The sequence below is a fragment of the Parus major genome, chromosome 9 (assembly GCF_001522545.3).
Source record: "Parus major isolate Abel chromosome 9, Parus_major1.1, whole genome shotgun sequence".
Taxonomy (NCBI): Eukaryota; Metazoa; Chordata; class Aves; order Passeriformes; family Paridae; genus Parus; species Parus major.
Window position 1 is genome coordinate 18,335,241 of NC_031778.1, and position 23,634 is coordinate 18,358,874.

At 42.5% G+C, this 23,634-nt stretch overlaps 2 protein-coding genes across 3 annotated transcripts in view; both read right to left on the minus strand.

Moving 5' to 3' along the window:
• Positions 1 to 17,288, minus strand: part of USP13 (ubiquitin specific peptidase 13) — a 48,645-nt gene extending 31,357 nt beyond the window's left edge. The window contains exons 1-3 of one of the 2 annotated variants that reach the window (XM_015637742.3): positions 17,101 to 17,278; positions 8,542 to 8,667; positions 4,500 to 4,560 (exon numbers count right to left, since the gene is read on the minus strand). In XM_015637742.3, coding sequence (XP_015493228.1) covers positions 4,500 to 4,560; positions 8,542 to 8,667; positions 17,101 to 17,253 — 340 coding nt within the window. In that variant the 5' untranslated portion in view covers positions 17,254 to 17,278. Of the gene's footprint in view, positions 1 to 4,499; positions 4,561 to 8,541; positions 8,668 to 17,100 lie in introns of both variants that reach the window. The other variant, XM_019007804.2, reaches the window with a different exon arrangement.
• Positions 17,289 to 19,494: 2,206 nt separating this feature from the next.
• Positions 19,495 to 23,580, minus strand: NDUFB5 (NADH:ubiquinone oxidoreductase subunit B5). The gene is made up of 6 exons (XM_015637005.2): positions 23,562 to 23,580; positions 23,116 to 23,204; positions 22,273 to 22,339; positions 21,449 to 21,510; positions 20,350 to 20,456; positions 19,495 to 19,805 (listed from the first exon to the last, which is right to left on the minus strand). The coding sequence occupies exons 2-6, from the start codon at positions 23,167 to 23,169 to the stop codon at positions 19,685 to 19,687; spliced, it is 411 nt and encodes a 136-aa protein (XP_015492491.2). The 5' UTR covers positions 23,170 to 23,204; positions 23,562 to 23,580; the 3' UTR covers positions 19,495 to 19,684.
• Positions 23,581 to 23,634: the final 54 nt, after the last annotated feature.

A 23,634-nucleotide genomic window follows, 5' to 3' on the forward strand; every position in this document is an offset into this window, starting at 1 on the left:
TCTCCTACGTCACAACTTTTCATTCATAGCTACAGATACTCTGTTTCTGCTTGCTCACATAAACTTTAACCACTCATGGTAAAATCCCCCTTCAGAAGCTCTCCAAAAACATCCTTAGTGCAAACAGGGTTCTGCTCCTGCCTACGAGACCTGGGAGAACAAAGTGAAGCTGTGGTCAAATCTGGTACAGCCACTCTTAGGAGTGGTCTTTACACTTGGAAATAGTCCATCCACTGCCATCAGCAGGGAGGTGCCATCCAGGAAAAGCTCAGCAAGTTTACAAGTTCTCCCAGACTCTCCAAGTGGAAGTTTTCCTTTCCAAGGTCTCCTGAGATGTGCTGTGTCACAGACACTCTTCTCAGCAGCAGTCACAGATCTGCTGGCAGAGCTGTTCATCAGGACTTCGAAACACTTTTAAATAATGGTCTGAGTTAGCCCTGACTTTGCTCAAACAGAGCTGCCACAGCTTGCTGCACTGGCAGATGATGCTCTGGTAACCAATCTGAGACAGGACATATGTCTAGGGACAAGTTTTAATGCAGTCACTCTGCCAGCTCTGTGTAGCTGAGTCTAGGCTCTGGCAGAGACCAACAGATGCTCAAGAAGAGGGCACCAGAACCAGGCAAAAATGGGGTGATTCCTCCCTCAATGCAGAGCTCAAATATCCATCTAAGGTGTTTTGTCTGCTGGGGATGAGGGGTAATGGTGTTTGATACTCGGTTTTGGAGAAAAAAATAGAGGGAGATACTGGAGATGCAGTTTCACTATTCAAAAGAGAGATTCACTTCCTATTTATAAAGCAAAATGATAGAGAACAAAATATAAAATGTTGATTTACTGGTGTTCCACTTAAACCTCCTACTGCTGCTGACAACTGAGCTGACATTTCAGAGAACCATTTTCCCCATCTCTCTCCCAGAACCACCTGTCTGAGCAGCAACAGGTAACTTGGACCACATCCCTGTGCACACACAGTCCAAGCACCTCTCTTGTATTCTTTGCATCTTTCAACTACTTCATCTATTATTTAGTTACTCAACAACACCTTACAAATCACTTTCAGATTTAATCTCTTAGGTAATTTTAAATTAACCAGCAAACTCTGTTTCTTCAGTTTTCAGTCCCTTTCCAGACCACTTATTGTGCATTAATTCTTCACAATTAGACCATGCTGAAAAGACTCTCTTGATAACTCTTAGTATAACATGTTCAGGGGGACTCTGCTGGTAGCTAGGGTAAAAACTGGACCTCCAATCCCTTCAGCACAAGAATCTTTCCCCTAATTCTGCTGCCACTTTTGACCAGAAGCTCATAACGATGATCACAGTACACCCCATTAACTGAGTTTTTCTTATTCACACATAAGTCACTGAGTAAGACAGACAGTCTGCTTTAAATATCACCTCAAATTCCCTGAAACATTGCACAGCCTGAGCTGAAGTTGTCATGTCTACACTGTCTAGCAACACCTAACAGACAGATTAAAGGCAGTTCATACATTTCAATCAACAATGCTGTTATGCTTCCTGATTACACAGAACACTCACAGCCAACACTCCCCCAGCCTTCTCCAAAGAAAACCAGACCAAAACATGCTCACAACCTAATGCACATGTGCACATGCACACACACCTTGCTGTGAACCTTTCCATGTTTAGGGAAAGATAAATATTGCAGGTGACTGGCCCAAGCAACCTGTGTTTCTATTGCATTTACTAGATAGCAGCAGTGCTAGAAAGTAATCAGTGAGCATCCAAAAGATGTTTTCCTAATACTAAGGAGATTGAAAAGGGTTTAGTATCTTTAATAGTTTTACATCAAAGAGGATTATAACAAGCAATGTAACAAATGCCCAAACTGGATTGACTTTGTACACAAAGCTTAAATCTCTGGGCCTTCAGGGAATTATTGACAGACACATAGAAACACAGGAATGCTGGAGTTAGCCACTGATCCTTGTCTGGTTTTGTCTGCCAGGGCAAACCCTAGCTGGCAGGTCACATACCTGGGCTGTATCAGCCAGGATAAATCAACCATGAGCCAGCAATGTGCCCTTGTGTCCTCTAAGAAGGCCAGCGGTGTCCTGGGGGCATTAGGAACAGTGTGGCCAGCAGATCAAGGGAGATCATCCTCCTCCTCCTCCTCCACTCTGCCCTGGTGGGGCTGCACCTGGACTATTGCATCCAGTTCTGGGCTTCCCAGCCCAAGAAAGACAAGGAACTGATGGAGAGGGTCCACTGGAGGGCTACGAAGATAATTAGGGGACTGAAGCATCTCTCTTATGGGGATGAGCTGGGCCTGGAAAAGAGACTGAGAGGGGATCTTTTCAGTGCACACAAATATCTTAAGGGCAGGTGTCAAGAGGATGGGGCCAGATTCTCTCCAGCACTGCCCAGTGACAGGACAAGGCACAACAGGCACAAACTGAAATGCAGGGAGTTACATCTAAATATGAGTAAAAGCTTCCTTTCTTTGAGGGTGACAGAGCACTGGAACAGGCTGCTGGGAGAGCTTGTGGAGTCTCCTTCTCTGGAGATATTAAAAATATGCCTGGGTAGGATCGTGTGCAGCCTGTTCTACATGAACCTGCTCAGGCAGGGGATTGGACTTGATGGTCTCCAGAGGTCCCTCCCAACCTTAAGCATTCTGTGATAGGTGCCCAAGGTCACAATGAGAAAGACAGAATTAAAACAACATGTTAGATGAGATCAGCAGCTCTAAACCAATGAAAAATTGGTTGCATTAAGAGATAAGACACCAAACTTTGCTGCTGCCACATGCAAAATGACCAAATATCATTCTGTGCTTTCATTTCCTCAGCTATGAACAAGGACAGGAATAATTCTTTGTTCCTTGCTTTATGCATGGCCAAAACCAGTAACATCTGCTGATCCAAGAAGTGGACACAAAGCATTTGGAAGCATGGGAGTACTACCTCCGGGATGTGAGCAGAGCTGACACCAGTTTACTCCCAGCCAGTGGGGGCTGCATTGGAGACTGCAGTGGAGCAACAGACCAGGTGAGAAACATTTTCAAAGGTGCATTAGATTCCAGAAGTGCTGGATTAAATGGTGATAGATCCATGTCCTAAGCCCACCCCAGCAAAACTTCACTGTCCTCAGGAGCTCCCTTGGAACTTCTGCTCAAGACCTACTCAGAGGGAACAAGATGCTCATGCACAGTGGTGTAATTTGGGGATTTCAACAGAGATTTCACATCAGAGACACTCTGTGAGTACCCTGCATGCTGGCATACTTCAGTGACAAGAGCCTTCAGGTGTATGCAGAAGACCAGCAAGAACAAAATTTGAATGTATTTTTGTACTTCATATGTACACTCGCTTTGCTAACACTGTGCAACCACTGGTGCACAGTTTGGTTTTCCCAGCTTTGTTTCTGAACCAATTATTTTATAAACATCCAGTGACAATCATGATTTTCAATGTAAACTGGCAGTAAATGGCATTTAGGGCAGCATCTGCAATGTAACAGTCTCTTCCTACAAGTTTAACTTTTTTATGGCTCATTTTCAGTCTTTTTTCTTTCTCAGCCCTCCTTGCAAGACTTACTTACATTAGCAACAACAATTTAATCAATCACAATCTGTAAAGGCCTCTTAGGGATACATTCCACAGATCAAAGCAATTCCAACAGAAGCTAATTCTATTGTTTCTCCTTAGCCATAAGAGCTGGCAATTGTAAAGAAAACATTTCACCTTTTCATTACCTGAAGAAAAATTCACTATTCACTATTAATACAGAGACAATAAATAATAGATGAATTGGAGAAATACCACAAGCTGTGGGAGAAGAGAAAATACAGGCTTTTCATCACATTCTCCTCATCCATATTTATGAGTCCCTCAGGTTTTCTGAGTAATCTGAATAAATGGATTTTGGATGATACAGGCATGGTAAGAAAACTGCTTTCCATGAAGCAAGGGAATAGAACTGTGGACATAACAGAATTAGAGATGCTTATGATGTAGTGCAGCTGCATTCATCACAGGAGAGACCACAACATCACTGAAGATCATTTACCTGTACAACTTTAAAATGGTAACAACCCTTCCTATGACCAGCTGCTGAGCAGAACAGAGCCACACTGAGGCCCTAATATATCTAAACATTAAATATGGGTCAGCATTTTAATAAAAGAGTGCTTGGTGGAAATTGCAGAGAAAGAATGGACAGAATTTTCAAAGAAGTGCCTTTCAAAGTCTAGGCTGTTTCAGAGTAGTTGAGGATCTATTTTACGTTAAAATGTTTCATGTACATATACACACATCTCTCAATATGCAGCAAAATGGTTAAGAATTACTTATTTGCCTTGAAAAAGTTCAAAATCTAGAACCAAAAGTTAAAAAGAAAACCAAAACAAACAGCAGGAAAGGAAAACCCAAAAGGAGCCCCAAAGCCAGACACAATGGTGGGCAGAACCCAAGACCACATGCAGACAGAGTCAGAAAAGGACTGTGTGAAAGCAGGTGCTCACAATACCTAAAAATAGCTTAGCATTCCTCCTTTTTGGTAAAGCTCCACCAGATGCTCCTGGTACCTTCTGGAAAGAGAGAAAGAAACAATTAAAAATCCATCAAGGGAGACAACAGTAAATCTGCATTAACCCCTGCTATCAAATCACAGTCCTAGATGAGCAAGAATGTAAATGCTCTTTGCTCACCTCTGGCACTGGGGCTCAGCACTGCCCACCCTCCCCAGGGAGTGAGGGAGCCTCCACCTGAGTCCTTCACTCTTGGCTTGTTGATCAGAGGGTGTCTCACAGCCACCACGGGTAACAGCTGATCTGTCACCAAGACAGGGACACCCAGCACTTCTCAAAGCTCTCTCCACTAGATCCCCAACAGTATTTCTCAATGACTAAAGCTGAATTAGAGAGAAGAAAAGGCTATTATCTGCATAAAGGATTCAACCCTTCATAACTAATTCCAGTAGGACCACTTTGCTTTGATCTGTTCGGTTCATTTTCTTCTACCCAGAACAAAATGCCCTTTCCATCAGGATCTACACCTGCTTCCATTAATCCAAATTACCACCATGTTTTCTAAATATTAGAAAGTGTGGGAGAAACTCAACAACACTCAAGAAATTGTTTAGTGGGGGATTTGACTGTATTTTTTAATTTAAGCACCACAGCAGAAAAGAGTAACTTCCAAATGAGATTAAGTTTCACTACTTTTCCAGTTCAGAATACCTCAGACTACAAGGGAAAACAACTGAGGAAATGCTGAGGTCAGTGCACTTACTCCTTAAGCTGTTGATTAAACAGCACTATTAAATCAAATTAAATCAAAAAAGCCTCTGTGGCTATTTGGTGCCAACATGATGCATGATGTAGTGTGTAATGTTAGTGTAACTGGCAAGGTTGTTAGGCATCTTTTTCTTTTATTTTTTTTTTTTTAATAATAATATTGGGATACAACAGGTGGAGAGAAACCAGCCAAGAACCCGTCAGCCTACAGGGAAAGTTCATGTTCGCCTCTGCCCCTTCCAGGCAAAAGGGTCACATATTTTGGGTGGTTCCCTTCACCATGTAAATAAAGCTTTGGCCTAAGCAAACTGCTTTAATCATCAGTGAGGTCTTACACATCATAGGAAAATTTTCCATTCTTAGAAAGAGCAGATGCTGACAAATACCCCCTTGGCTGCATTCAAGAACAGAATCCATTATCCACATAGAAAAGCCCTAGGGAAAAGTCAGGGTTGCAACTCCAGCAGTTAAAATAAAAATAAAAATTCCTCAATGAACTGAAAATAACATGCAGAACATTTCTTTCTTTAATGCTTCTTGAATTTAACAAGTGGGAAGGAAGTAGCTAGGAATCTATTTTAAATATATTTTAAATCTTCTTAAAAGCAGTAGCAAGAAACAACATAAACCAATTGCAAATACATTATGAATAAATTACACCTTCTCCAAGGACTATATTTCCAGAACTAAAACAAATTTTCTTCCAATACTAGGAAGCTCCAGTTGAATTCTGATTATCACCAAGTGTGATACTTGACTAGAGATTTCAAAGAGAAAGAAATCACATGAAGTGTTTATATTTAACACAGGCTGGCAATGTTTCAGTTTGATTTTTCCAAATACAAATACATCAGAATTGAAGATGCTTAATACTCCTGAAATACCCATAACCTGACAGTATTTTTTTACCTTGTCAGAAATAACTGAAAACATTCTCCATTCACAAACCCATTTTTGTTTCTAACAGATGTGACACACCCAACAAACAGGAGCGACACAAGGCATGAGCTGCGGCATTAAATTCCATTTGTGATGCTCCTCGGACAAGGTGACAGTGCACCTTGTTCTGCTGTCTCCCACTTTTTATGCCACCATCCCTGGATAACATCCAGAAACCTATCCCTGTAGGAAATCTTGGTGCTTCTCTGCCCAGTGTTTTTAACAGGACTAAGGGATCACTACAGCACCAAGCTAAAGCTCTGCCTGGAAATGAATAGCACCCAGGCAATTGTATGAAAGCCATGCACTACAGGAAAGAGGCTGATTTAAATATTCTGAAGAATGTGACTCTGTAAAAAAGGAAAAATAAAAATCAATTTCCTTTATTTAGCTAAGAATTTTACCAGAGGTGGTTCCACAACTTGCACTTGTGCCCATCTCTGATGATTCAGCAGATGCCTCTGGTGCTGAGCTGCCATAAGCAGATACTCCAGCTCTACTTGAGCCAGCAGGCTGAAGATGTGACCCTTATTTTCTAATTGAATTGTGACAACACACACAACTGACATTTATTCAAACATCTTATGAAGCAACCCCGGATTTCTACAGCAATGCAGTGCATTCTGCAAGGATGATGCCAAGGGAACCACGGGCAGGAATAGCAGCCTCACTATATGAATCTTAAGATAGCATACACAATGCCTTTGGCTTTACTGTATCCTACACCATCAAAAGCTTGGCTTCTAAAACCTAAACCACAACGTAGCATGTGCCAGGCACTTCATAAAACACGTGATGTTTCACATTGCTCAAAGGAAAACATGGATAGCACTTAAGAAGCAAATAGTCATGGCAAAAAAAAAAAAAAAAAAAAGAAATCCACAGCTAATGTATGAGGAATCCTGGCTATGAGCCCTATAGATGATGCAATATTCACCTGCCCTGTGTAGTCAAACCCTGTTTCCTACCACATGACCCAGAGAACCAGTGTGTTGCCAGTCTTCTAGCACAGAGCCAGCCCCTCTGCTACATCATGATTCACCCAGAGATAAACAGGAACCACAGAACTTCTTCAATCAAAAGGGTTTGCAACACCAAACAACAGCTGGGACATCTGTTTCTCCATTTCGGAGTTCTTCAGCCTAATCTTCATCAGGAAAGGAATTTTTGAGACCCCATTTTAACCTCAGTTTGCCTTTACTTACTGGAAGAAAGTTATGCACAAGGAAAGCTGACAGGATTTCTGCTCACCTGTCTCTAGATAGCATCTTTCAAGAGTGTCAAATTCAGTCAGAAGAACCATTTCTAAAACTCAGTTAACAGAGTGAAGGAAAATGTTGGTATTGCCCTTAGAAGGAAAGGCAACTCTAAAGAATAACAAACATCATTTACCATCTCATCCTGGAAGACATGCAATCCACCTCACTGTAATTCTGATAAAATATGAACACTCCTCTACTGGAAATAAGATAAGTGGTAAGGGCACTTTACATAACTCAAGGCCTTCATCACCCAGGGGAAGCACTGCTGTAGAATGAGAAACAAGGATTCTAACCCACTCAAATGTAGCTATTTTAAGCCCTCTAACTTGCCAACAGAGACAGAGCTTATGGAAGAGTGAGCTGTAAGCAAACCCAGTGCCTTCCATATAGCTCAGGTCAGAAGTAATTGAGTCTTAAAGATGCCAGACAAACCACAGACAGAGGTTATAAAGCACAGGCTGTGACAGCAGATATGCAGTGATGGTGTGGAAGAGCAGTGAACACAAGGTTCTATATGCACACCCATGTGTGGGAAAGGCTAAGTGGGGGCAGTGTGTGTCTCTAGAATCCAGAATATAACTAAGCTTAAGATCCCAGGCCAGGACAGAGTTTAACTGTACAGGCATCATAGGATGAAAAGTAGTGCTGTCACCCTGAGATGGAACCTCATATGAAAAATAGATCTCAGCAGCTTCCAGCCAAATCTGAGCCAAACCCAGTAACCGCACACTTGAAAGGCAGGTTTCAGAAAAGTATTTAGCTATGTACAGTGTGCACATAACATGCAGACAATACGTATGTAATACACAGAAATGAGAAGTGAAAATCACCAGTGGAAGTCAGGAAGGAGCTGCCTTTAAGATCTGAGTCTTTAGGGCTTTTGATTCATCTCAGAACTGAAGCTACAGGATTGGTTGTGATCCAAGCACCTGGATTTGATATCCAGCCCCAAATCTGAATGTGTGCATTTCAGTCACTCAGGACTTGGTCTGTGTCAGAAATGCATTACCCAAATGAGCACAAGAGATACGAGAACTGCTGGGGTAGTTCCTTGGGAAGCCACAAGTCTCACCTCTATCACGTGTCGTTTCAGGTGCAGATAAACACACTGTCCTGTCTTCCGGTAATGCCTTTCGATGTGTTCCCTTCCAAATCCCAGAAACGTGTTCATGCACACATAGAGACCTCCTTCTGAGTCCTACAAGGAATGACACAAACAGTTACAGCAGGGAAGGAACTGAACAGGACAGGAAGGACCCAGCACACAGAAAAAAACCCTAAGAATTGCAGACCCTTTCTGTTATCAGGCACACACTAAAAATATGGTTTTCACAGCATATTACAGTGCTTACACTATCAGTCCTCTAAGAAACTTCCCCATCATATCACATATCATAACACATCATCCCACAGCCTACAGAAACTCTTTGAAATGAGTTACCCTGCAACTCCACATTAGTGAGTGTCCAAATTGGAAATTTAGAAGTTAGTCTCAAAAAATTCCACTTGAGTGCTGAGCCCAGAGAGGTTCATAGGCACAGAAATTTGTAAAGCATAGAAATAAGCATGAACATTTATTTGAAATAGCAGAATTTCTTATGGGCATTTGATTGCAAGAACATCATTCCAAACCAGAAGTACAGCAGAGTTGATGGTCCAGGGACTCTGTCACAACTTCTACAATTGATCACAATCTTATCTGAGAATAAAAGATCTCAATTGATCTCACAGCCCTTAAAACTGGCTAACAAAAACTTGGCAAGTGTTTTGTGCGCATCCTTCAGTATCTATCAGGGATCCTCTCCATTCATGCAACTACAGAACTTGGAGACACGGGCATTACAAAGGGAATACAAAGATATATACTCCTGGTGCTGATCACAAATGCTGACATTTCAGTAACATAACCTGCCATCACTTTTTGCTCTCCCTAAAACTGGGTGTTGATGCTGGCTGTTACCAGGTTCTTGTTCAATTTTAGCACCACTCTAAGATCTCTCCTACATCAAACTGCCAGAAGGACTTTCCGTCATCTGCTCATTGGTGTTGGATCAATTTTTTCAAGCCCTCTAACATGTATTGTTTTGAGTAGGTGGTGCATAGCAAAGATTGAGTCTTTCAGAAGCTCTGTGACCTTCCTTCTATTGTGAGCGTGTTTGTGCTATTGGATAGCACAGAACATCTTGTGTTAAATTCCCCAAAGAACAACATGAACTGCACTCATTCACAGGAGCCTCAGAAGTAAAATGTAAATATATATATGAAAGTAAGGATCATTATCTCCAGAAACAAGTCATACTAGATACATACATTGCTGCCTGCTCTTCTCTCCTGCATTCCAAATCCTTCTGCGTTACCTCTTTCTGTGAGAAAGTCATGGATGTGTCCTCTAAAAGAGGATCCTAGAGCTACCCAGACTAAATAAAATATAGTGTTGTCACTCCAGGGTCTCAGGAACTCTGTTTGAAGTTTTGTTTTCTTGGAGATCATTCTCTCTTTTTCTGGAGGGAATCCAAGAGACCACTGAACCGTTTCTGAGGCAGCCTATGACAACAATCTGTCACTTTCAGTGTAGGAGCTAAATGTAGAGTCTGAGTAAGTTGGTTGTGGTTACTAACAAAACAGTTTCTCCAAGAGAACACAGGCAGAATGTTCTCTCCCACAGCTTGGAAAGAAGTGGACAGACTGTTCAAAAGCCCAAAAGGTCAAAGTAAAACAGAAGCCTGTGTGAAAAAGACACCTTTGTAGATGGCTGAGTAAAGGATTAGGCCCCTGTTTGGTGCTCAAAAAACACTTGACTGTGATCTGAGACAAACTTTGTGTTGGTTAATTTAACCCCGCTGAGAATACAAACAGTTCTGGAAGGAATGATATTTTACATTGTCTGGGGCATGTAAATCTTCGTATTTAACATTCATTTTAGATATGTGTGAAAGTTTATGCTGGAGGAAGGCAGCTTATCTAAAGAACTGGAGATGCTATTCTACACCAGAAAAGCATAACTTGTCCTGACAGACAAAACCAGGAACTTTAGCTGGGTATTTTTCCCCCTCATTCTTGCTTGAGGATGCAGCAGACATGTAGTGTGAAGTTTAGGAAAAAGTAACTTATAAACATTCTCTTCCCTTATCTATCTAAAGGCACTGTTGGAGCAGAAGCTTGTACGTGCTCAGGCTCCATCACTGCCCAGAAGGCCACTCAAGAGAAGATTAGTCTTCTCACCTTCCAAGAAGAAGGAAATGGGATTGCTCCTCATTGTATTTCTTCCTGTTCCTTGCTGCTGAGGTGGTCATGGGTATGCCAGGTGCTTTATTCAGAGAGGGAAACACACAGCCCATACCAGGGAGAAAAGTATTTAAAAGAAGGAAAAATACCTGCTCTTTTTTATTTAGTCACCAATTCATGCTTGGAGGAAGGAAAGAGGCAGAGAAGGTAAAATACACCACTTGCTCCCTCTCACACTCAAAAGCAGAGCAAGGAAGCTGGTGGGTGAACAACAAACACAAGCACCTGCCCGTGAGGACAGAGAGAGAGAGAGATCATCCCCTCATTTCACACTGTTTGTGGCACAAGACACCAACAGCTTTCAAACACCACTAACCTGATCAGGATTTGAACTGATGACCCCCAACCCATTTTCAACCTTCATGAACCATTTAGATCCCTCTGGGAAATTTAGGGTTTAGCAATTTCAGCTCCTGAGGTGGCTCAGACAACAGTGACTTTGCACAAACACGAGGGCTGTGGTGATCTCCTGACATGGCAAACAGCTGCAGACTCAGGGACAGTGTCTCATGCACAGGTGTTTGCTTTAGATCCCCTGGAACAATGGCAAATTTTGCTAAGACAGTTATCACAGAAATGGCACCTTGAGTCTCCACAAGTCTGCACATCCAAACATGAAGAATGAAAAGCTCATCCATCCTGTCATATATAAAGTAAAATGTGCCAGTTATGGCACTATCTTTGTACATTCTGTCATGGTTCCCTGGGAAAAAAAAGTGGTGTGGGCCAGTCAGCTACTAAAAAACCAAACCTCCACTCCACAAGGTGGATTTACTGGTCACTCCCACCTATAAATCACAGGTGGACTCCAGAGCAGCACATATGAATTCCAAAGCAGTGTCTTGGACAAGTCACACGTACAGGCAGGATCAAGGCTTCACAGTTAGTGAGCAAATACAATGGCAAAACTAAGGCTGGGTCAGGAGTACTTCTAACCTGCAAGCAGGAATAGAGAATTCCCACCCATCCATCACCACTCTTTGGGGTCAGTTTATCCAGGTGCAAAGCCGCTGGCAGAGGTGTCTGAGATCCACCAGGGCTGATGGCCAAGCTCCAGCCCAGTACTGCAGCCCCAGCAGTGCCACCTGCACTGCTTCCACAGCCCCTGAGATGTGGGGATTTTGCTTTGTGCAGAGCCCTGGCTGTACAGTTCTGTTAATCACAAAAACAGTGCTATGCATCCAGAACAGAAAAGCTGGGAGGGAAGACTTGAGAGGAAAACTTATATGGTTCCACAGCGTTTGGAACACAATTCCAGCATTGTCCATTCATCTGCATCTCTGCATTTATCCTCTGACACTCTGGATACATCAGAATTCATGTCTCTCTGCTACCCTAAATATTCCAGTCCATCACCACTCTGGATAACTGGATAGTCAGCAACACATGATGAGGAAAAGGCTAGTAAGATCCAAATTTAAATCCACCCCAAAGAAATGCACAATGCACACAGACACTGGTTGTTCTCCCAAGCACCATAGTTATTTCTCATGTGTCAACCACTGCAGGCACAACTTCTACTGATGTTACCATTCTCCAACTTCACCAGACCAGTGAGTTAACTGATGTGAAGCAGTTGAGTGTCCTGGTGCACTTCCAGCCAGCAAAACACCTGCCCCTTTGACAGGTTTGGTGGGTCCCTGTCAAGCAACAGTACCACACTGCTCTGACTTTTCAGGTGATCACCCACCACCAAGTAATTTACTACCTCACTAGCTGGAGGTCATTTTGCAGCTAGGCCAGAATCCTCATCTGGAGTATTCCCTTCATCTTGGTGTGTTCAGTCCTCTTGTTTTGTCTCTGCTGCTCTCATTCCATCAATAGAAACAAGATCCAAGCCTACTCCTCATAGACATGGGCCTCAGTGACTTTCTGATTTTCCTCAAGGAATATTGACCAAAGGAACCACTAGACAGGAGGTGCTTATTTCTAGAATGTTTTATGCAACACAATCACCTATATCCATTACACACTCCAGACTCTCAAGGATTTCAGTCTCAGCTGCACAACAAACAGCAGAGCATCTGCTCATCTCAGACTTTGGGAATTGTCCCAACATAACCATCACAGAGTTCCCGAGCCACAAAAATGAAGTCAGCACAATTCACAAAGGAAGCTGTTGTCAGCAGCAAGGTTTTCCACGAGGGCAAAGCCAAACTTTCAGCTGCTCAAACAAACACAGTCCTGCACTCTACAGAGCCAGCCTGCTTGGTCTGTCACCATGTCAGGCTCATGAGCTGTGCTGGGGCTGTCACCAATGCCCTTCGTGGGGAAGGTTTTAGAGCACATCCATGTGCAGCATCCATAGCTCACATATAAGCCCTTTTTATACCCCAGTTTGTATCCCTTTTCCAGCTGTTGTCTCTCCCCCAGATGTGTCACTCTCACAACTAGTGACAGGACCTGAGGGAACGGCATGGAGCTGTGTCAGGGGAGGTTTAGGTTGGATATTAGGGAAAGGTTTTTCACCCAGAGGATGGTTGGGCACTGGGACAGGCTCCCCAGGGCAGTGGTCACAGCACCAAGCCTGACAGAGCTGAAGCAGTGTTTGGACAACACTCTCAGGCACAGGGTGGGATTGTTGGGGTGTCCTGTGCAGGGCCAGGAGTTGACACAGTGATCCTCGTGGGGCTGTCCCAACTCAGCGCATTCCATGACTCTGCAATTCTGTGATAAATGATCAGAGGTTTTTGAGACCAGGATCACATTAAAAGGTGGAATTTCCAAAGCTGAGTATTATCCTTCTAAAAAAATAATAGTACAACAAAGGATTAATTAATACAACCTTCATATCTTCTGCATTCTACTGAACACAAAGTCAGGCTCATTCACCAAAAGAGGAAGAGAAGTCACAGCGGACAAAATAGGAGAGAAGAAACATACAGCACAGTGTTGGAGATGTGGAAAAAGTCACCAGGAGGCATGACTGCATCTCAGATCTGAATAATGAGAGGTACAGGACTTTGTCAGCCAAGTTTCAGGGAAGTGGTTGGCTCCCTTAGCTGCTGGGTCAGTCCCTGGAGGAAGCAATACCCAATACTAGGCCAGGCTTGGGTTTTGTAGGCAGCCTGCCTTCCCTCCTCAACTCCTGTACAAAGGAATGGCTAACTGGAGTAGCAGCCCTCATCAGAGAAACAGTTTTTTGAGAAGACATCAAAAAATCTCAAAAAAGTAATTAAAATGTAAATAATAAATGGCATATTTTCTCATCTGATGAGCCAAGAAAACTAAAAAGTGTCACTAGGTCTCTTAAGTGCAAAGACATTTTCCTCCTGCTCCTGCCAGTTTTCCAGGGACCAACCCCAGTATGTTCCGTTCGAAGCAGGCCAAATCTAAGGACATGAATTTCTCATCTGTTTATACTTCTAACAATACCACCTTTCTGACAAGATCACCATGATACAGTTAATCCATGTGGAAAAAATACATGAAATAGCCACTTGTAGTTCTAGCTCTCACTTCTGAAGTCTCTCAACTAATGACTCTCACTGTAGCACAAAGGTGACATTGTTCTCACATCTTCATCCAAGGAAGATTTAAAGCTCATGGAAAAGGAACCTCAACCAGCTTTGGGAACAATCAGTGAAGCTGCCTATGTCCACTGGAACATGCACTGCTCCAACCCAGACAAGATGTCACAACTGACAGAATGACCAAAGGGGCTGCAAAAGCCATGTCTCACTGCCATGTTAAGCTTTGAACAGCTGGAAGAAGAAGAGGGAGCTACTCACTCCCAGTACCTCATTTTCTTTGGCACCCCCTGACAGGAAAAGCTCTGATTTTGACCATTCCACTTGGCTTGGCCCTTGCAAATTTCCTGCAGCATCTTTCTCTACAATAATAACATTACTCTGTACCCAGACATTCACAGGTCTGATGGTTTTCAGTTTATTTTAAAGATCACAGCACATCCTTACAGGAAAAGCATTAATATACAATTAATATAGGTAAAGGCACTTGACTGTAGAGCTGCTGCATGACCAGGCATGACATGACATGCTGGAGTTAAACTATAACAAGGAACATATTTTAAAATGGCAAAATGAGATGGTGAGGAAATACTGAGAAATATTCTTACAAGGGAAAAATCTCCAGCAAAAAAGCAATCTGAAATTTTAGCATGGCTAACAAAACCAAGAGTGTGTTTTTTAAAATTCTTGAACATTACAACAGGGCCAACAGTGTATCTTCTTTCACAAAGAGGCAGGTGCCTCAAGAGGAAAAGGCTTGCTTAGGTAATACATTGATAGCCTAAGAAAATAAGTCACAAAATCAGCCTACTACAAAACATAAACATCTCCCCTTAGCCAAGAAACAACCTGTCTGTATCAGACACTTTCACTTTCCTTCTGAATGAAAAACTGCAAAAACACAGCTTTGCTGTTTTCAGTTTGTAAATGACAGTGTTTTACCCTAGAAAGCACACATTACAAATGTCCCTTAGAATCTCTATACTACAAACAATATCCAAGTATCTATTAGATTATATGGGAATTTTAAATAAAATCCAAGGCAAATATTTCACCCAGCTAAGCAGAGGAGTGATATGGGCTGAAAAACTGGGGGAAACATTAGAAACTGAGACTACTTTTATTTTCACTGGTACTGCACAAGTTCAGCCAAGCCTTTTGCCCAGTGAATGCCTAAAACACAATTTAAACAAGAAGCTTTTACACTGGAGAGCAACACTTTCTTAAATCTGAAATCTCTTCCTGATAATGTCAAAAGGATGAAAAAAATTTCAGTTAAAAAAAAAATAAATCATACATGCTGCTTCCCACTCCTTTTGCTACTTTTAGCCACAGTTTCTGTTAAGTTTGGCTCAAATGTTTCATGTTTTCTTCAAACATATTGTTTAGCTAAACACAGCTTTTGCTGTGTTCAACTGAGGCTTGTTGCAGGGGGTGATGATTGATTGTTTTTTAATCTGTAGCAGTATTTTATATTCCTTCCTACTTGTTAACAGAAACTTTTTATAAACCAAAATATTGAAGAAGACTGAAAGTCTTACTAAAAACATCAAGCATGTGTTCACCCAAGCAGAAATCTGAAGGAAAGAATGTGGTATATTGATTTTCCCCCGCCAAAACCTTCTTAAGTATGTAATGCAATTATCGCCTTTGCGGTGGAGTCCGATTTGGCAGTTCTAATCAGCACAGCTCCCAGTACAGTCAGGGCTGCTGGGTGACACTTGAGATCTGAAGAGTGTGGGTAAAAATAACCCCTGTTCAACAAGACATGACAAACACCAGACAGCTGAGTCACCTTTAAAATCAAGTCTGATACTCTGTATTAAAAAGAATTATCAAAAAGCGGGGGAATTATCAAATAGAAGGGGATAAAGGATTCCAAAAATGTGTCTGAAATGTATCTTTCAATGAATATTCTGTAATGCAATGAGCTTCCTTCTGATTGCTGCCACTGACATTAACATCAATCACCTTTGGGAAACCTCAGTTTCCCGTTGAGAAGCAACTTTTAATCAAATTTTCAACCTCTTTTGAAAAAGTCTAATTTCTAAGCACCTGTTTCTTATGAAGCACTGCCCATTTATGAAGGCTTCCAGTATTAGCAGTGGAGTTAGAAATTGAGTCAGGCCCCAAAGCCGCCATGGAACCCATGCAATCTGTGGAGCTGGGGGATATTTTGTAGGACACCATAGAAATAACACCACAGAAAGTTTACTGCACATGAAACATTCATCTAACAGCAAAGGAACCAAGCTAGTGGGGAAATACTACAAGTTCATTGAAGTTCAGTGATGTAACTGAAACCCTGGGGGAGAAAGTGTTTCAGGGGAACTTTCACACCAATTTTCAGGATGAGCCTTTACCTCGGAAGCTTTCTCGGAAGATTTTGAATAGAATGAGCACCGAGGCAATAGGAAAGCAAATGAATTGACATCTGCTCGCCAAAATACACCAACGATAAGGCCATTACTCTCCCATTTTTACTACCTCGGTGTGAAAGCAAAAGCGGGGCTCGGGGAGGAGCAGACAGACCCCGACAGCCAGAGCAAGCAGGGGAAGTTTCCCCAAAACCACAAAATCCGCGTGTCCAAGCAACCACTTCAGGGCGCCTTGAAGGAGGAAAATAAACAAACAAGCGCAGGAAGGAGCGGCGCTGCCGCGGAGGAGCCGCAGCGATGTGAGGGGAGCGACCCCGGCCGTGGGGAGCAGCGGGAGGGCGCGGGGGCCGCGGCAGGTGCAGGAGGGGATCGGGGGCACTCTGAAGCCTGAGGGGGAGGCAGCGGCCCGGGGAGGGTGCGAGGGGCTGCGGCGGGGAGGGGAAGGGGCCGCGGCGGGCGGGGACGCGGAGGCAGCCGGGGGTGGTTCGCTGCACTCACGGGCGAGTCGTAGGAGAAGGCACATTCCGTCTTGTAGACCCGGTCCCCTGACTTGGGCACCCGGATCGTGGGCATGTAGGGGACGAGCAGCTCGCCCAGGTCCCCGGCGGCCATCTGCGCATCGCCGCCGCGGAAGAGCGCGGCCCGCTGCATCCTCCTCGCCTCGCTCCCTCCCTGCTGCCCTCCCTCCCTCCCTGCTCCCGGCCGCCCGCCCTCCCTGCCGAGCCGCTCTGCGCGGGCGATGGAGGCGGCGGGCAGCCGGGCCCGGGGCAGGGCGGCGGCGGGAGCCGGGCCCGAGGGAGGGCAGGGGGAGGGAAGATGCTATTTTTAATCCAATGGCAGCGGCAGCGGCACCAGCTGCGGCGGCGGCACTCGGGGGTCCCGGCGGGGGCGGGCGAGGGGCAGGGCAGCGGGGCGGGATTCCCGCCCAGGCCCCGCGTTTCACCCGCAAAGCTTCGCTCCCCGCGGGGCAGCGCGGAGACTTCACCCCTGGTCTCCCCGGGTAGCCCGGGGCAGGTTTCCCTCTGACCGGTAATACTCTTTTATACGCTCTGTTATTTATTTTTAAGCTTCTAAAGACTACACATATATATGTGTGTGTATACATATATATATATATATATGTATATATGTGTGTGTGTGTGTATACATATATATGTGTGCATGTATGTATGCATATGTATATATACTCATATATGTGTGTATATATATGTGTATATATGCATATATACATATAAATGTATATAAGTACAAATGTATAAGTGTATATATGTGTATATATATTTTTTTATATATATATATGTTCGTATAAAATACAGTGAAAAAAACTCTGTGTTTTCATTCTCAGCCCCTCATTGTGGCAGTACAGGTGTCTCACATGGCTCTGCACAGTCCCACCGGGTCCTGCTGACAGGTGGGATGTCCCCACTGCCAAGAGAAGCTGCTCTATGTAGGGGGGATGCAGGGCAGGAATGCCCAGCCGGGGATGCTTGAGAAGCCTGTGGAAGTGCCAGCAGCCAACCCCCAATTTCATGTCTTCAGGGACACTACCTCTACCTTAAAATGCCTTTTTTGGACCTTTGCTGTGCTTCTCTCTGCTCTTCACTTTGAAAGAATGTCAGAGAAATAAGAGTGAACTTCGTAAGAAAAAAAATATTGCTATTGTTTTCAGGCAGTATCTAGTAACTACTATATGTGCCTGGCAGCAACAGTGTTAAAGAAATGACCAGTCCTTTTAAAATGAAGATGCATAGAGCAGATGAATTGCCTTACACCCATCATCCACAATATATCCAAGGACCCATTGGTCACTTCCAAGGTAATGATGTGACCTTTGCTAGAACTAGCTTTTCCCCCAAAATTAAGTTTCAAAAGGTGCTTCTGGGAAAATTTCAAAAGAACTGAAAAATGTTTGTACCCAGCTATGAGCAGGCTGTGAGGGTGAGCAGAGCAGCACAGTCTGTTCTCAGCAATTTTTACTACTGAAAAATCAAGGGTTGGGAACAATGTGAAACACTGAGGGCAGAATGTGATGTCCATGTAGTGGTTTTAGACTTACTGAAAAACAGACATTACATCAGACTTGTGAGCATCACTGGATGCTGGATAAAAAACACTAATACAGGGTCAGACAGATTTATCTTACCTGAGGAGACTTTGTGCTTTTTTAATGGCTTCTCTTATGAATAACTCAGCATTTATAAACAATGAGAGCCATAATAAGACATACAAGCCATCTAACCTGAAAGATTGATTCTAACAAAAAGGATGAGCAAAGCACTGATAGAAAATCAATGTCTTTCTAATGTTTGGCAATGCCAGGAAAGAACAAACAAGGCAGTTTTTGCTTAAAATGGTCTATGCAGTGTTGCCTAATGTAAAAAAAAAAAAAAAACCAAAAAAACCAGAGTTTCAAGTTTCAAATCACTAGTAGATATGAGTTTAGTAAAGTGTTTGGGCTTTTTTCCTTTAAAAAGTGAGGATTTTGAATATGGACAGATAATTTAAAGTCACAAATTCTAAGAGGCACTTTCCATCACTCTTGAGAAATTTAGGAGTACCATGGCCTCTAGAACCTGAGGAAACACATCCCTCTAGTGGCAAAAACCTGCTGGGTGGTAAGAGAACTCTGTATTCCCTGAAGAGTTACCAAAAGTGGTGTAGAACAGCTGTACAGTTCTGAAAATGCATGGCAGGTATTGGTGAAGGTACTTATTTAGTTCATCTCCCACCAATTACCTGACACAAAGCACTGAGAATGAAAAAAACCCTTAGCTTCTTGTATCTTTCACTTAATACTATAAATGATAGAAATCACAACATGAAAACTAATATTACCAACTTGTTTCATGTACATATGTTCTGAAGGAAAGGAGTGATTGTTGGCAATTGACATAAAGCATTTTCACTTATTAACTTTAATAGCTGTGTAAGCTTAACTGCCACACAGTTTCTTTCAAGATACTGGAATCAACACAAACACCATTTATTCATTTTCATCAGCAAACAGCAGGATGTCTGTTCCATAGCACAGTCACAATTTGTCAGTATGCATTTGAGATCCTGCACACTGCTCTAAAATTGTTTAATTGTCAGGTGTGGATTTATTAGAATTGTCAACAAGATTTTTGTCAGGCGTTTCATAATGGTACCAAGGTCCATCTCCCCGGTGTCTCATCAGTCTGCGTGCTTCCAACTCCAGAATCCTAAAAAAAAGGCAATAGACACCCTCAACATGAAGATGGTTGATGTTGAGCATAACAGACAAAGCAATGACTTTAGCATTAATGGTTTATAAACACTGCTAAAACACAGGTAGGACCACAATATGAAGGGTTCAACTATGACATGAGCTACTAAATCTTTCTATTTTTTTTTTTATTGCAACTCATTCCACAAAGGAGTAATAAAAACACTGGCAGTTTTATCACAGGTTCTCTAAGCTGTGAGCATTAGTAGAGGCAAAAACAGCTTAATTTGCTGACTCGGGAAGACAGAGCTACACCTTTATAAATACCAAGTGTTTTGAAGACCCCCTGCCCTTGGATTGTTCTGGTAACCTGAATCCTGAGAGGGCAGTGACAACAGATACTGTGACTCCCACTCTGGCAGCAGCCAGTGCAGGCAGCACTCAGGGGATACATGAAAGCACTTTATGTCAGCATCCAGCTCAGTATATCATGCAAAATCAAAGAGTCAGCTACAGTATGGATCAGGCTTTTAACCCACCCCCCCAACTAGAGAACATACCTCAGTTCTGTTTTCCTCGCTTCCACATCAAGCAGGGCCATGTCCTTCTCATAGTTCTTCTCAGGGGGGTCAAGTATGTACCGAGCTATCCAGCGGCTTATGGGGTGCTGCAAAACGTAACAGCAGAGATTATTTATGCAATTTCCAAGTAGAAATGTCATCATAACTGAATCACTTTGTATATCCACTGTCCTGAAAAGATGTCATGGACACCGTGAGTGCTGCCATTCAAATCGTACCAGTAAAATTACAAACATGCACAACTACTTGCCAGATCCAAACCCTAAAAAGTCCTATGTCTTTTGCAATTCTTAATGCCAAGATAACCTGCAGATGACTGTTCTGAAGCAAAGTTAAAATTTAACAGAAGATAGAATTTATTTTCTTTTTGTTCAAGTTCCTTAAACTACCACAGTAATCACAGAAGTGGACCCCAAACTTTACTGTAAGCAGCAACATTTCAAAATTTTGCTTCCACATAGAGGGCATTTCACTAGGAACAGAAGTCGAAATGAGTTGAAACAGTCATAATAATATTGCTGAATTCAATTACTTCCTGTCAGAAACAAACCCTGCTTCCTTGCAGCAAGAAGCTGGGGACTAATTTTAAGAAAATACAATTAAATTGATACCATACAACCTTGACTTTTTGACTACAGAAATCTCCAATTCTAGATCCAAAAGTGTGTGTGATATTGGACTTTAAAATAATAGTAGCAAACAACACAAAAGAAATAAATGTCACTTTAAAATACAGTTTCTTGAGGCATTGTAGAAAAAAAATTAAGACAAAACCTGCACGCTATAAATGTATTGGACTTTTCTTACTATTTAGGAATATTATAGAAAAATTCTTGGCATACAGCTTCAGCAGTTTACTGCATACAGAGCATTTGCATCTGCTTATGTCAATAAACATTTCCTACAGCCTTCTACAAGCTCCATAAAGCTGCAAAAAAGTTTACCAAAATCAGAACTGCACTGTTTGAGTTCTACTACAATGACAGACATCACCATACTCCATACATTTTACTCCCAAAAGTATCATCAAGAGAAAGGCTGTCCATAACATGCCCACCCTTTTGCATGTTACACTCACTTTGTAGTATTCCCAGTGCTCTGGAACATAACCTTCAGGAATCTCTGCAAGTTCAGCTTCACCTGACAAAGAAAGGAGGGGAGAAACATTCAATTCTCTGATTATTTTCCAAAGCTACCTTATATTTCCTTTATTTTACCTTACATATCCATTATTATTATTATTATTTTCCTTTATTTTACCTTATATATCCTTTCAGATAAGAAGATCAATATTCCACACAGAGAGCACTAAACCCTTCAGTGCAAGCTCTACTCAGAAAAACTGAACTTGCAATTTTTGCAGGACACATCACATTGCAAAGTATCTACTCACAGATTTTAAGTGACACACCAAAAGGGTTAAATTAGCAGCTATACAGAAGAAACAACTTGGATCAAGTCCACAGAAATGCCCTTTGAAGTACAGGAGGTGAAAGCATGGGCTTTTCTTGATTTCTCTATTAAATTAATTACATAATATTACAGCAGTAGATTTAACACACATGTTGCCAAGCAGAATTCTGGCATCTTTGCTAGATAAAAAGCCAGAGTTGCAGTCTTGTTAAAGCAAGTTACTAAATTTCACTGATGTTTGAAAGACTGCCAAAAGAGGGAATGTATTTTTTTTAAAACGTGAGAAACTTTTTTAAAAAAAAGCAACAACTAAAGCAAATATATTGGGAACATTTTCTATGTACTTATACAATATCACTTGTATTTGTTAGTCCTACCCCATGGTCTTCCAAAGAGAGCCCTAAAAGAGTCCTTTTTCCCTATCCTGCATGCTTAATTCCCATTTAATAACTTGGACTGTACTTTGCTCAGCCCTGACAGAGCACTCACCAATAAAGACATTGATATATGTTAAGAGCACGGCCACTGGTATTCCCGTCAGGAATATATAGAATCTCTGTAGAGGGGATAAAAACAGTCAGTGTGGGAAACTCAGAACCCTGACAAAATTTACATGAGAGCTGAAAATGTCTGCAAATGGTGCAACAGCAAATAACTCTTAGATTTGCGTTCCTAGGTTGGAGAGGGAAGTCTGTGCAGCAGCAAACAGCAACACCTCCCTGAAATCTGCCTCAGCATCTTGGCATGACTGGCTCCAGCACTCAGGTGCACTCAGGCACTGACAGCAAAGCAATAATCCAACACCAATGCAACCATTGTGGGCTCTGTAGCTGTGGAAGGCAGATAAAGAGTCCTTATCACATGAAGGGAGTTGTATCAAATTGCTGCTTATAATAGGATTTATCCAAAACCTGACTTTGGAGGGGTCAAACTCAGGTCAGGCTTCCTAAATCTCACCTATGTTGTTAGTGGTATAGACAAGTGAAGGCAAACCCTACAGAAGAGTAACTGATGTTTCAAAAAGGAGGATGAAGTAGAAAGCATTCGTGGGCCATGTATATATAAACACAGACATGTAATTTAAGAATGCTACTACTGCAGTAATTTAAGAACCTATCACAGCCTTTGCTGTATAGCCAGTCTTTGAACTTCATCTGCCCCTGATTTTACAGCATACGACCAAAAAACTTTTAAAAAGGCCCTGAAATTCTTTTTTATGTAAATAGTGCCAGCCACATTTTAGATGCACAAACAGAGGAAATTTTAGACACTCTTACACCATTTGAAAGTAATGTGTTACACTGAATGCCATACATTTGATTTTTAACTCACCAATAAGCGCAGAAATCGAGAATCATAAAAACTTGTTGCCTTGATGATAAACATTCTCTTGCCATGGTCACCACTGTGTCGTACAGGAACTGAAAATTGAACCAGAGTATTATGGGTTTGTACCGCATTGGGCCTTATGCCAGGACAAGGTCAAACATACGTGGGGAAAGGAAGGAAAAAACCAAACTGTAAAACAGCGGCTAAGTTTTCTGCAGTTCGCCTGAAGTTATTTCGCATTTTGTTAGCATGAAGCTGTTTTTCTTCTAACTATAGGCAGAGATCTATGTCTACCTGTAAGCACCAACACGTGAAACGGTGAATGTCACCATACAGGGCCAAGTAAATGGACAATTAGAATGCCAGAAGGGTCGGCCTCCCGCCCGTTTCCCTCCATTTTTCACCCAAACCCGGTAGTTTTTCATAGGAACGGGGACACAACACTCCACCTGCTCAGTCCCCGGCCCTCCCGCGGCCTCCGGGAGAACACCTCCGTCCCTCTGTCCCGCTCCGCAAGGTCAC